The sequence below is a fragment of the Trachurus trachurus genome (assembly GCF_905171665.1).
Source record: "Trachurus trachurus genome assembly, chromosome: 18".
NCBI lineage: Eukaryota > Metazoa > Chordata > Actinopteri > Carangiformes > Carangidae > Trachurus > Trachurus trachurus.
The window spans coordinates 8,180,180-8,195,406 of record NC_139909.1 but is presented as its reverse complement, the minus strand read 5'-3'; the positions used below and the strand labels follow the sequence as shown (position 1 = coordinate 8,195,406).

The 15,227-nt window shown below is 40.3% G+C and overlaps 1 protein-coding gene and 1 long non-coding RNA gene across 2 annotated transcripts in view; one reads left to right on the top strand and one right to left on the bottom strand.

Moving 5' to 3' along the window:
* The window catches only part of LOC311002144, a 475,958-nt gene that overhangs the window by 90,258 nt on the left and 370,473 nt on the right, over positions 1–15,227 (top strand). The window lies entirely within an intron of this gene.
* LOC311001484 (uncharacterized protein) lies at positions 68–11,500 on the bottom strand (the record flags this gene model as incomplete). Its single annotated transcript, XM_083992572.1, has 8 exons — positions 68–177; positions 266–388; positions 506–751; positions 830–1,093; positions 1,724–1,759; positions 1,902–1,961; positions 5,732–6,088; positions 11,197–11,500. 8 exons carry the CDS (start codon positions 11,498–11,500, stop codon positions 68–70), a joined length of 1,500 nt encoding a protein of 499 aa, XP_083848698.1.

Genomic DNA, 15,227 nt, shown 5'->3' with positions numbered 1-15,227 from the left:
TATATTTATTTTCTTTGATAAATGTTGAGTTTTAAATCAAAACCACATGAAGCTAAACTCTGATGTCTTAGAAGTGATGTTCAGTGGTGACCATCATGATGTCATTGCTGTCCTCAGCCGATCTCTGCTCAGCGTGGTTGGTCCGTGCTGTTGCCATTGAGACAGTTGGGTCTTTTCCTGTCAGAAGAGTGAATGAAAACATTTAGATACAGTTTCAGACTGAGCTCTAACAATGGGACCAGAAAACACCATGAACTGATGATACCTGTGGCTCTCTGACGATACAGTGACACCATGAGGACGGTGGAGATGAAGTACGGACAGATCACCGCCAGGTGAAGGAGAAGAATGACCACGAGCTGAAAGGAGGAAGAGTCAGGAGGCGGGGCTGAGGAAGAGGTGGGAGGAGCTTCTGTTACTGGTTTTCCTGTGGAGAATCCCACCGGACCAGGTGAATATGAGGATGAACTAAGTGGTACAAACCCCTGACCTTTGACCTCCTCACCTGTGACAGAGATCCAGCTGGATGGAGACACATGACCACTGATGTCACAGCGGTAGAGGCCTTCATCAGACTTCTTCACATGGTGGATGGTCATGTGACGTGTAGGCTCCGCCCCGATGAAGACGCCATCTTTGTAGAAAGCAGCTGAGAGGTTCGGGGACAGGGAACTGGTTGATCGACAGCTCAGAGTGACATCACTTCCCTCCGTCACAGGGAGGGCGGGACTCTGCAGGATGACTGGTTCAGCTGGACACAGAGACAAAGGACAACAGTTGATCCACTGACGCTGAGCTTCATCAGCTCTGACTCTCAGACCAGTCTTACCAGTCACAGTGATGTTGATGCTGTTACTGGTTTCTCCCTCTGGGGACTCACACCAGTAAACTCCACTGTCCCATATGGCGATCAAACTGAATTTACATGAAGAACCATTATATTTCCCCCAGTCAGTTCCACACTGAGTCCTGTGTCGTCGGCTCGTGTTCCTCCTCAGCGTCCATCCATCAGAGCTGTCCTCGTCCTCACAGCTCAGAGACACAGAGTCTCCTCTGAAGAACTGGGAGCTGCTGGGACTCACAGTCAGAGAGGCTGCAGGACGAGAGCAGGATAATAAGTCTGTTTTATGGTAATTTCTTTGTTGTTTTAGTCTTAAATTGTAATTAGGGCCATGGGGCAAGCACGCCGAGGCACTGACCTCTACAGCTATGAAATAGCTGTGAATGAATGGGAGGAAATCAAAAAAACGAGCAAATTATTGGACTTTTACAAATGTGTACTGTTCTGGCATACCTTTACCTAGAAACTCCATTTGAACTTTAAAATGTAGACACAAGTCTTATCTATTGGTTTATCAATCAACGTTTTATAGTTCTTGATCAATCACTGTTCAATGACCATGATCATTTTGGGAGAAATTTTGAGTTGTTTGTACCTGCATACTCGTGAAAAATGCGGACTCCCACGGACGGTCAAACTTGTGCGAGTGACGCGAGTCAAAAACTTGCTTCGTGTCCGGTGTGAATGCATGGTAAGCGGAAGCAGGAAGTAACGCTCGCCATTTTGAGATCACAAAATAAAATTTTGACTCTCATTCACTTCCATGGAGATTTCTTCTGAATTGAGGTCCCATGGCGAGCTTCTCTTCTGCTTCGGCTTAGGCTCTCTATTGGCAACCACCTCAAAACTTGTCACAAACTGTATGTTAGTAAATGTACAGACCTTGTTCTGTGGCGCAGCACAGCAGAGAGGCCAGAGCTACAGAGAAATGAAACTAAGGTCGGTTGAAGATTTAAACAAGAAAACAGAACAAAACTGACCAACATCAATGTGTGAACACAGCAGAATGGAGGTTTGGTTAATTTAGTTTGGTTAATTAGATAAAAACCGGTCGACTTACCGAACAGCCGCATCAGAGACCCTTCGTCCATCATGACACGATGGTGATGTTGGATCGCCACTGAAAAAAACATGTTAAAACATCACATCTAGTCACCCTCCTCCTCTTTCCTCTGTAGCTGTAGGTGTTTTTCTTGCGGTTTCCTCTACAGAGACACCTTAGTACAGAAGTTTAACATGAGAATGATAATCATTGCAACAATAGAACAGAGAAATTCAAGAATTTTTTAACACTTTAACCTAAGGTCAAGATCGTCATCCATGCACGATGCGTTCACTGACATCACATTAACCCTTGTTGTAATGCAACAATTTGAAGCTGAACTTTTGATCAAAAATAACGTGGGCTTTTATTGTGTTTATTATGTGTTAAATAATAAATAATAAAAGTATTAAAGTGACCAATTGATGATATTGATTGATTTCCTAAACCAAGTTTAGACGATGGTAGAAACAAAGAGTGGTTTAGTTCAGAGGAAATGAGAAGTGAGGGGGAGGTAGTTTTGTACCTGACGTCCGGTTCAAACCACAGACATACCAGTGGCTAAAGTGAAGTGATACGTAGCTGCACAGTGCAGATCTGTGAGTTACATTTAATAATAGATTACATATAGTCATGCAGCCTGTGTCCCTGCTACTTTCCAACTTTTATCATCTAGTATCCAGATTTTATCTTGTAAACCCACTCATTCACACTCTAAACTTCTATTCATCCCACTGACACACACACACTTGTAGTGGTTATAATGGTTATAAAACTGACCAGACCAGGAAGTGACCCACACCACAGACTTGCCAATAAGAGACTGCACTTTCTAACTCAGCATTGCAAGAGCTGACAGTAGAGGACAAGAGATTAAAGTACAGTTAATTCAGTGAATGTCACCACGTGAATTCCTGAGTTATAGGTTGCAGCTGTTTGCTTCTTCTTGCGACACCTACAGCTCTACATCCTGAGTGTCACTGGCACAAACATCTAGCCGACAACTTTCTTGACAAAAAAAGAAAGGTCACAGCGCTGTGACTCACTCTTTTTTTCTTTTGTCTCTTGTCTTGTCTTGTACTGCGGTCTGGTGCGTTGAACCAATGCCAATTATTGTTGTTGTTAGAAACAGACTGGCAGCTGCATGTCTCAGTCTGATGTAGCTACTCTGAGGTTAAATGAAAAGACCACGTAATACAATCCACATCTATTCAATTGTCTGACAGTCACTGACGAAACACATTGCATTATTTCTTTTCTGCTTCCAAATGACTGTGTTTCATTCAGGGGGATCATACTTGATAGATTGTACCTCACCCAGTCCCTTACTTTCAAATGACCAATACAACCCATTTAATGTACATTTGCACTTGCCAAAAAATGATTGTAGCTCTTCTTTCCTGTAGAGAAATGAACATTTAATGGGAAGGTATGTCAAGGTATTTCATCAGGTGAAAGGGACTGAATGAATGAAACACAGTCATTTTGAGGCAGAAGGAAAATCTAAGCTACAGCAACACCAACAGGCCAGAGTGAAAGCAACAGCAGCTCACATTGTTAGTTTACACTTTAATATCATTATTAATATCAACACACTTACCAAGAACTGAAGTGACCAAATCGACTTTCACCGAAGCGGAGGTCATCAGAAGGAATAGAAACATCCCGGGAGAAATTCTGAGGCGATGCAGGAAAAAGAATGTCTTATTCTGAAGAAGAAGTTTATTAGGACTTGATCAAGGAGAAAAGAGTTATTGAAACCTCAACTCTGTGGGGCCAGACCACAAGTTCAGATCCTTATACTGGAAAGGCGGACAGAGCCTGCAAGGGGAGATGTGTTAACGTCCTATTGGCTATTGGGCACAAACATTAAGATAAAGATTTACACATCCTGGATGAAAAAGGAGGAAAGATGGCCTTGGCTTGTTCTAGGAGAGAGAGCAGGGCAGATAACTGTCTAATTCTTAGCTTTCAACCATGAACACAGAGGAATTGACCTTAACCCTATAAACCCTGACTGAAAGGTGAGTTTCATTTATTCATGTGAATGAGAATCTCAACTTTTTGCCATTTCCTTTAAAATAAGTAAGTTTTTCTCAACAAAAAAAAAGTTGTGGTGTCCTAAACACCAGGGAAAACAACAGATTGAAAAGTTTGGTTATTTAAATGTTCACCTTATATTAGGACACGCAAAAACACATGAATGTCTTCCATGAGCTCAGGGCCCCCCCCCCCCTTGTGTTCAAAAACAACAACTACATTACAGCTCCTGCATACTCATTTCTCAACAAGTCAGTGTTTGTACTGTAGATAACTGAAGAATACTTGACGATATATTTAATATTTGTTTGTACAATGAATTTATTATGTTTTATTTCATGTGATATTTTCAATGTAGGATTCGTTACTTTCTCTAGAAGGACACCAAAGTTAGTACTACCTTATCTGGAACCTTGCCGCTCATAATACTCAGGTTTGAGATGTTGAAAGTACTACAGTATACACATTTCAACCTAGAGATGTGCTTGGCATTTGTGATCAACATTGTCGAGGGAGACACATGGAAAAACAAGCACATTTCTTAGTACAATTTAGAAAGGTTCTCTATTTTGCTCATAACAACATTGCCCTTCAGAGGTGATTGTGGGTTCCATAACCCCAACAAACACTAAAGAATCAATACATTTCTTTCAGGCAGGGCTACACAATCTTAACTGAGAAGGAATTTTACTTGAAAACCTTTTAATTTTAAATACATAAAAAAGTAAAATGTTAACTCACTATGAAAATAAATGTTCATGATTTCCGCCTAATGTGTTTAGGGCTTACAGCACACAAATTAAATGAACTATTATTTGTATTTACGAGAGGGAGTGACTCTCTGACCATCAGGGACAGTTGCATGTCACAAATAATGCATGATTTCTGTTTCTTTGTACTGTAAGAACAGGTTGTAAATGAGATGTGAGCTTTTTTTATGTTTTGTGTTGCTGTGAATTAATTTCTGATTGACTGGTGATGTAGGACAGACACCTGGTTCATAGCTCAGCAAATATGAATGGGAAAAGAGTGAGCATTCTCAAGTGATGGGCTTTTTTGTCATCTTTCCATTAGGCGGACTGGCCTAATTTGTCTGTTTTACAGAGATTGGGGTAGTTCTAGGCCTAAAGGTCAAATGCGAAAGGCAAACGAAGTTTATCCCCTTTTGGCTTCTGTATTCAAAGATGCCGATGCGACATGGCAGCTTTGGTTGGGTGCACCCGCCACCTATGTATTTGTAACAAGTCAACTCATTCTAAGCTACGAGACAGCTTTCATTTGTATGTGGTTGTGATTAGACTTTGGTAAATACGTATTTATGAAAGCAGTATTTGATTTTTGCTAATAAAAAGCCAAATAAGTTACACACTGAACCTGAAAGTTATAAGTTAATTTCTCCAGTGCCAAGGCATGATGCCATCCATACTTTTCCACCTCAGTGCCATCACTCTCCTAGACTGAAGCAGGGACAGGTCCAAGTTGGTTCACGTTCTGCTGCTTTGTGGTTTTGTACAGTGAAATAGAAGAACAGCAAGAATAAACAATAGGCAAACTGCACTGAGTATCAGTCCTACACGTCCTCTCCTGTTTCCTTCATCCTTGTTTCTGATGTCCACATCTGTTCCATTCACGTTTTGTCCAGTTGTGTTTCCTCTCTCCTCTTCACCTCCAGCTGTTTGGTCTGTGGAGCAGAAGCAGATGATCAGAGATCAGGGATCAGATGTCAGGTCTGTGATTACAGAGTCTGTGGTTTAGTATGAAGAAGCTGCACCAGGACTCTGACCTGAGTCTGGACTCTCCTGACTCACCTGAAACCACCAGGTTGATGTTGTAGGAGGACTTGGTGCCGAAGCTGCCGTTTCCATCAGAGACCGTTTCTCTCCCGTCGGTGATGAAGTGACACTCGTAAACTCCTGAGTCGTCACGAGTCACGTTCCTGATGATCAGAGACACGATGTTGTTCTTCACCAGAGGCTTCACCAGCTCCACACGGCCTCTATAGGACGGATGCTGGTTTTCTACATCAGGCCGGTCGTCCATAAGAAAGAAGACATATCCGTCCTCAAGGCCACGTTTGATCACCTCCAGAGCTTTAAATGACACGTCTGAGGGACCAACACAGGTCAGAGGGACGTCGTCTCCAGGAAGAACTGTGATAGTCTGATCTGATGGAGAGAGAGAGGAAACACAGAGTAGAGGTTAAAGTACAGAAGTCAATCAAAAACATCCTGATATGTTTTATATTTAGGTAAATGTTCAAATGTATTCACATGAATGTTTCATTGTTTTACATTTAATACTGTATTGTAGTTTTGTATTTGCTTGTTTGTTGCCTTTGGCCCAGGTCATTATTGTAAGTGAGAACTGTTTCTCAATTGATATAATCACTAGATTAATAAAGGTTACTACAAGAGTGTGATAGTCCCGCTCGTCCTCAGCCACACACACACACACACACACACAGCGCTGCTGCTTTGTGAAAGCAGCAGAGCCGAAGCCGCTGCTCCTCCAGCGGTGTGTGAGGGCTTCACACACCGCTGGAGGAGCAGCGGTGTGTGAAGCAGTTTGAACTTTCAATGTATTTTGTTTCCAAAGTACCTATGTGCGTACAACATTAACGCAATTTTACGCACACACAATTCACACAACTCTTTAATGTAACGACAACGAGACACTTACGAGGAACAGCAGGGGCGAGAACCGAAGTTACGGAGATGGACAGAAAGCCGGCGGTCATCCATAACACCATCCTGACACACACACGTGAAATGTCAAAACACACAATGTAAACATCAATCTCTCAATATTCAGACAAGATTAAGATCTGCTCACGATACCATCGGCAAAGTGTCTCCGTCGGCGGCATGGTGACTCTCTCTTTGACGAAAAATTAGTTTGAAGAAAGTTTTACTACTGAAGAGGTGGAGCGGTGGATTGTGTTGGCTGACATCATAGAGCGAGGAAGAGGGGGGGGGGGGGGGGGGGTTTCTCTCCTAAACAGACAAAAAACATTTGAGCATAGGGGAACCCCTGTCTGTTTAGGAGGGGAACCCCCCTCTTCCTAGTAAAACTTTCTTCACATTAAAGAGTTGTGTGAAGTGTGTGTGCGTACAAATTGCGTTAATGTTGTACGCACATAGGTACTTTGGAAACAAAATACATTGAAAGTTCGAACTGCTTCACACACCGCTGCTCCTCCAGCGGTGTGTGAAGCCCTCACACACACTGTGTGTGAGTGTGTCTCTGATCATCAAGAACGTGACTCGTTACGACTCAGGAGTTTACGAGTGTCACTTCATCACCAACGGGAGAGAAACGGTCTCTGATGGAAACGGCAGCTTTGGCACCAAGTCCTCCTACAACATCACTGTTAATGTCCAAGGTGAGTCAGTAGAGTTGTTGATGTGATGACTGACAGACCTGACAGCTGATCTCTGATCTCTGCTCATCTGCTTCTGCTCCACAGATCAAACAGCTGGAGGAGGTGAGGAGGATGAAGGAAACACAACTGGACAAAACGTGAATGAAACAGATGTGGACATCAGAAACAAGGATGAAGGAAACAGGAGAGGACAGGGAGGAGTGATACTCAGTGCAGTTTGCCTATTGTTTATTCTTGTTCTTCTATTTCACTGTACAAAACCACAAAGCAGCAGAATGTGAACCAACTTGGACCTGTCCCTGCTTCAGTCTAGGAGAGTGATGGCACTGAGGTGGAAAAGTATGGATGGCATCATGCCTTGGCACTGGAGAAATTAACTTATAACTTTCAGGTTCAGTGTGTAACTTATTTGGCTTTTTATTAGCAAAAATCAAATATCGCTTTCATAAATACGTATTTACCAAAGTCTAATCACAACCACATACAAATGAAAGCTTTCTCGTAGCTTAGAATGAGTTGACTTGTTACAAATACATACAAATAGGTGGTGGGTGCACCCAACCAAAGCTGCCATGTCGCATCGGCATCTTTGAATATGGAAGCCAAACGGGAACAAACTAGGTTCACCTTTCGCATTTTACCTTTAAATATTAATTGACCTCAAAACTATTCAAATCATGTATAAAGTAATGAAACAACAATTACCTAGCAGTATCCAAATTAAATTAAATTATCTGGAATATATATTCTATTATGACTGTTTTTCATAACTTAGTTTTTTTCATTAGTATTAGGCCTGTATGAATAGCAGAAGGTGGTAGGACCAGAAAAGTTTTTAACTTCTTCTTACCCCTTTTGAACATGACAGGCATCTTCTTTAGAGATGATGATTATTAATATTAATATACATTTATTCATTGTTTTTATTTTTGTTATTTTGTCTGTTTTGTTTTTACTGATTGGCCAGTAAACATTACATACAGTATTAGCTTTTCAGCTTCTCTTTGATTTATAAACCGTCGTGCTTTAGCCATGTTTCAGAGGTGGAAGATCTAGGATACCTTTATGCAGTTCCTTGACAGGCAGATAGCATAGATTTTTAACATCTGATTGGTCTCCAGTCCGTCTAAGGTTATTTTAGAGTTTATGTCTTGGTATGTTATTGTTCTATTGATTTGTCATTGTTTTGTTTAAAATTGTTACTATTACTACTTATTTATTATTATTATTATTATTATTATTATTATTATTATTATTACTATCATCTTTATAATTATTGTTGTACTATGCAGCTTTTCATATTATTTGGAAGTTCAGTCTTATTTCATGTGTGTTTGATTATTTTATGTGACTTTTAATGGACCCCAGGAAGAGTAGCTGCTACCAGGTGTAGCAGCTAATGGGGATCTTAATAAAATCAAATCAAATCAAATCCTTGAAAGTGACGGCACTTGTTGAAACTGGCATGACTCTTATCATTTTGTGTTTTATTTCATTATTTGTTCCTATTTTTTTGTTTTGTTTTGTTTGTTTAGTTTTTCTTTCTTTCTTTCCCTAAATGTGTGTACTGTTGAGGGTGGGGGGAGGAGTCATAATTCAGAAGAAATGGACAGCATGTGAGTTAAATATGAGTGTCACAGCAAAGGGTCTGAATACTTATGACCATGTGATATTTCAGTTTTTCTTTTTTAATAAATTTGCAAACATTTCTACATTTCTGTTTTTTTTCTGTCAAGATGGGGTGCTGAGTGTACATTAATGAGAAATAAAATGAACTTTTTTGACTTTAGCAAATGGCTGCAATGAAATAAAGAGTGAAAAATTTAAAGGGGTCTGAATACTTTCCGTACCTACTGTATATAATTATATATATATATATATATATATATATATATATATATATATATATATAATTATAAAGGAATAAAATCAGAGATGAGACATTCAAATCAGAGATGAGACGTTCAAAGACCTCTGTTGATGTCAGCTTGGGAACTATAACAATATGAATGGCATCAATTTGTCTGCAGACTAATTGATGCATACTTTTCTCTATATTCTGTTTGTGAATTTAATATTTAATAAAACCAAATAACTGAGGCTACATTAATATAACAGTATTTTATGGTATTTATAATATTTTATGTATTGTTTTGGTATGTTTATGGTATTTTACTATTGACGAAATGCTTAAATCAGTTTTTTTAAAGGGCTTTATTATCTAATAAAGGACAATGCATGTTTGTCAAGATTTTTTGAAATATTTGTGAATTTCTGGTTGAAAACACAAAAATAAAAACAGAAAACATGACAATAATAGAATAACATCTACTATTCAGATACTAGACCTCCGTTGCTTCACACACTGACCTTTGACCTCTCTGTATTTTTGCACTTTTCTTAGAGAGAGTAGATTGGGGGGGGGATAAATCAATATTTGGGTTAAAAGCACAGTTCAAGTCGCCTCCTAGAATTAAATATGGAGAAGAAAATGTTGCTAAATCCGAAATAAGCTGTGGAATGAAAGAGGCCTCATATATTGTTGGTGCATATATACAACCAAAAACTACATGTTCTCCATAAAGATAGCCAGACAGAATTAGCCTACATAGCGTCCCTCTTTATCTGATAATGTTTTGTCAAGAGTAAAAGGCAGGGAGCGATGTAGGAGAATTGCAACGCCTCGACTTTTAGAATTATAAGACGAATAAAATACCTGACCTACCCAGCTTCTCCTCAATTTTATATGTTCTAGGTCTGAAAGGTGGGTCTCTTGGAGAAAGGCAATTTGGCATCTTTCTTTTTTAAGGAAGGACAGGATTTTCTGGCGTTTGATGACATGGTTAATGCCCTTAACATTAAGTGAAACAATCTTAAGATCACTCATGTAGGGTTACGCCCTCTATACAGTAAGCGTTCTATGCAGCTATACATGAAACAGAGAAGAAAAAAGGCAGTGTCTGATATGGTAGTTAATAAAGGACTGAAGCCAAACACACAAGAAAAGAATACAATAGTTACTGCTGTCTGTAGAAACCCCTCCCCAAACTGAGGCTCTGAACCCTGAACAAAATAGAGCCCCCCAAACGAAAAAACAAGAACAAAGAACATCCTTAAAAAGGCGTTAAGAGTCTTGGGGCAGGTGAAGCAGAGAGGTATCCTCCCACCTGTGAGAGAAACGAACACACCAGCTGCAGGAATGTTCACACCTCCCACTACTGATGCCTGTTCTCCGCAACCCCCCCCTGATTATGAATCACGTCCTGTAGTCTCAAGAAATAATTAAATACCGCTGGGAGAGAAAAAAAAAAATAGAAAGAGAGAAAAGAACGCAGGCAAATTACCTGAGCATGTATCCATAACAGAAAAGAGAGTAAACATAGGCCATTGATTTTTTTTCCTTTTCTTTTTAAGGAGCGGAAATCGTACTGACAACTGTAGTTGTGACGGCCACAGCTAAAATATCAATAGGAACAAATAAGTCCATCCATCTGAATAAAAATAATATTATTCAGGGAGAATCAAGACGTTATAGGCTAATTAACGACAGGTACCTGTATCATGTCAGGGGAGAGGGACTCACTGTTGCTCTGAAAGTAAACTCCAAGTGATGAGGTCCACACCGGGGTGGATTATGAACTGTTCATCTTCCATTCGGCAAGAGTTTAATTTCTGTCTGCTGTGTAGACCGTGTTAAACACTTCGGTGTCATCAATATCCTGTGCCCGAGGTTAGACGCTTCTGCTCAGAAAGTCCTCAGCCTCACGTGGGTTTTTGAAGGAGTGATCCTCGCCGTTCAGGGTGAAGCATAAGCTGGCCGGGTAGCGCATCTGGAACCGCAGCCCTCTCTGGATGAGGCGGTCACACACACACACACACACACACACACACCGTTGAACTGACGTCGGGCTTCCCTCACCTGGGGCGATAGGTCCTGACGGATGTAGATCTTGTCTCCTTGGAAGGTGACTTCGCGTTTCTCCCGGACAGCAGAAAGGATCCGTTGTTTGTCACTAAAGTTGTGTAACTTTATGATGACAGGTCGATTGTAATTTTTCTTCGGCGGACCTAAGGCTCTGTGTGCTCGGTCAATCTTAATGGAGCCTCGCTTGGTCTCCAGACCCAGTGTGTCTGGAAGCCAGGTCTCAAAAAACCTGACAGCCTGATTCCCCTCTGTGTCTTCCTTGAGGCCCATGATTCGTATGTTATCTCTGCGGCTCCTGTTTTTGCTGTCCTCGGCTCGGTCGGTTAATATCTTCACTTTTTTTCGAGTTCAGCTAGCTTGTTCTCCAGAGAAGCTGTGCGGTCCTCGCCGTCAGAGATGCGGGTTTCAGTCTCAGCGATCCGCTTTGTGTTGTCATCCACACAGCGGCTCAGTTTGTCCAGAGTAGAATGCAGCTATGCAAACTTCCGTTCCATGAGAGCGCCAATCTGTTTAGTAACTGTGTCGGAAACGGTGTTCGCCACGCTTTCCTCAAACGACGTGCTGCCGCCATCTTCCATGTTAGCTTCTGTATTAGCCGCGAGTAGCTTTTTTGTGTCTTGACGAGTTACGGTTCGCACGGGTATTTGTGACGCGGGGACAACTCGAGAAGTATTGCCTTTAGCGTTGGACATGTTCTCCAGCAAGTGTAGCCAGGAAATGTTGAGGTTTATCAGTTAAAAATTGAGTTTATCGGCTGACGGAGCGGGAGGTCGGCAAAAGCGAACCTCTCAGTGCAAGCGCATCACGTGACCCCCCGAGACTGCACCTGGGTCATTCCGCCAAAAGAGTGCCATTTGCTCATTGTAACTCTTAATAATTAAACTTCATTTTTCATTCCATTTCAGTATAGAATTTTTTAATATACACATTTACTCATTCAAAATGAGTACTGGTCAATCTCAGGCTACTTTATTTAATTTATTGCTGCTTTTATCATTGCATTTTTGAAGAAAAAGTAACAGCAATGAGGGTAACAGCAATGAGTTTTTAGCATAAAATCAGCAATTGTGTGAAATCTAGCCAAATAGCATCTATACTAATAGCTTGAGCACACAGAGCACATTCTTAGGATTTAACTGAATATTTTACTTTTGATATCAACAAACACTGTCCAGAGATAATTCAGGTAACAGGAATGAGTTTTAAGAGTGACGGACCCTGACATAGCTACAATATCATTCAATTTCAGGAAAAATAAATTACAGAATTTAATGTTGGTCTTCCCATGACTTTCAAAAGACCTAAATTATGTCACTTCCAGCAGAGCATGTCACTGGTGGAATGTTCAAAACTTTTAGAGTGTAGAATGTGTTCGGGTAACAGCACTGAGTGAAAACCTGGGGACGGGACTAAAATGTGAATTTTAACCAAAATATAATTAAGTTTTAATTTAAAAAATGTTATATAAGTGTAGATATAATATAAAGTCACACTAATATGCAAAAAAAATGAGATTTTAGAAGGATTTTATTCATAATGCATTGTGGTAAACTATAGCGTTTGGCTCTGGGGACATGCAACAAAGGCTGTGTTTCAGTGCTTTGAAAGCCTTTTTATAGTAATTAAAAATTATATATCTTTAATTTCTACAGTGATTCATGTGTATGGTGCTTTGTTTATTAATTAAATGCAATTTATATTAGCCTATATTATTACATGTTTTTATACATTTAATATGCTGGGGACAGAAATGGCACTCTTTTGGTGGAATCGCCCACCTTCTAACTCAGCATTGCAAGAGCTGACAGTAGAGGACAAGAGATTAAAGTACAGTTAATTCAGTGAATGTCACCACGTGAATTCCTGAGTTATAGGTTGCAGCTGTTTGCTTCTTCTTGCGACACCTACAGCTCTACATCCTGAGTGTCACTGGCACAAACATCTAGTCGACAACTTTCTTAAAAAAAAAAAAGAAAGGTCACAGCGCTGTGACTCACTCTTTTCTTCTTTTGTCTCTTGTCTTGTCTTGTACTGCGGTCTAGTGCGTTGAACCAATGCCAATTATTGTTGTTGTTGTTAGAAACAGACTGGCAGCTGCATGTCTCAGTCTGATGTAGCTACTCTGAGGTTACATGAAAAGACCACGTAATACAATCCACATCTATTCAATTTTCTGACAGTCACTGACGAAACACATTGCATTATGATATACAGTATATGGCCTAAAGGCAGACTGGTTGTCTATTATCAAAACTTAAGCGTTTTTTTTTTTTTTTTTTCAGCTTCCAAATGACTGTGTTTTATTCAGGAAGATCATACTTGATAGATTACACCTCACCCAGTCCCTTACTTTCAAATGACCAATACGACCCATTTAATGTACATTTGCACTTGCCAAAAAATGATTGTAGCTCTTCTTTCCTTTAGAGAAATTAACATTTTATGGTATGTGTTGTTGACCATTTGAAGGTATTTCATCAGGTAAAAGGGACCGAGTGAGGTACTATAATCTGTCAAATATGAACCTCCTGAATGAAACAGTCATTTTGAGGCAGAAAAAAAATTAATCTTAGAAGGAAGTGGCTACATTCACAGGTGGGGTCAGCAACACCAACAGACCAGAGTGAAGCAGGTCAAATTGCTGTTTACACCTTTAGTACAACACCATCACAATTAACACAACTCATTAATATCAACACACTTACCAAGAAAATGAAGTGACCAAATCGACCTTCACCGAAGCGGAGGTCATCAGAAGGAATAGAAACATCCTGGGAGAAATTCTGAGGCGATGCAGGAAAAAGAAGCACCAAAGTTCTGGATGTCTTATTCTGAAGAAGAGGTTTATTAGGACTTCAACTCTGAGGGGCCGGACCACAAGTTCAGATCCTTAGCACTGGAAAGGGGCATAATTCATTCATCTAATTCTTCAAACACAGAGGAATTAACCTTTAACCACACAAGACTAAATGGAGGTTTCAGATTCTTCTCTAACACTGTGGACGCAGTCACTAGTGTAAAGTCAGAACAGATGTAAATACATTTATTCTGTCAGTAGATGCTGTCTGAGGTGTGTTCACTACTTCGCCCACAACGTACCGATCGAAGGCCGCTGATGGACTCAAATGGAAGCTTATGAATTAAGGAAGTTTTCTATATGCATGTTAGGCATAGATATTCTCCATAAAGTGCTGAAAAATAATAATTTTCATGAGAATTTGTCAGGGGAACAGTACTTTTTTTTTTTGGTCTTTTTTGGGATATTTGGGATTTTTTGAGGGTGATATCTTAAAATCAAGTTGCAACAAACCCCAGAATCTTTTTTTCATGCCTCCCCCTATGTGTCAAGATACTCTCTGCCAAATGTTATAGTTGTAGCCTATGACTATTTATGCCATTGTAGTACCTAAATATTTCCATTTACATAATTTCGCCAACAAAATGACCCAAGAAAGGGGTTTTGGCCCCCTGTAGCTTTCCAGCAGCTAGTTGACCGGGTTGTCCACCCAGGTTTTAATCCTTGAAGTTCCTAGATATCATTTCTGCTGTCAAACCTTTTACAACGCACTGTGTCTGTTTTTCAAAAAAAAACTGGGATTTTGCCCCCTGGGTATAATAATGGGCTCTATGCACAGCATTATTTCCTGTCAGGAAATAAAAGAGCTGCCTTAAGATCAGGAAGTAGTGGCTACACTGGGTTTCCACATGAAAGGTGACGTGCGGGGGCGGGATCTCATGAACAGGAAGCTGCAGAAAACTGTTGCGGTTAGAGAAGAGATCATAGGTCAGAATTTAGACGAGATGAGTCACGAAACTGCTGCCAAATCACACGGCAGCAAATAGGAGTTGCTCGATCGTAGACGACGTTTAGGCCTCTAATGGCGCAATAGCTGCTGCAATAACCGGAACGTGCTCAGTTTTTGACCCATTTTCAAGCGGTTTGTTGTATTCCGACCCACAGAGGAACAAACAGAAGAATTGGATTTGTAAAGAAGGG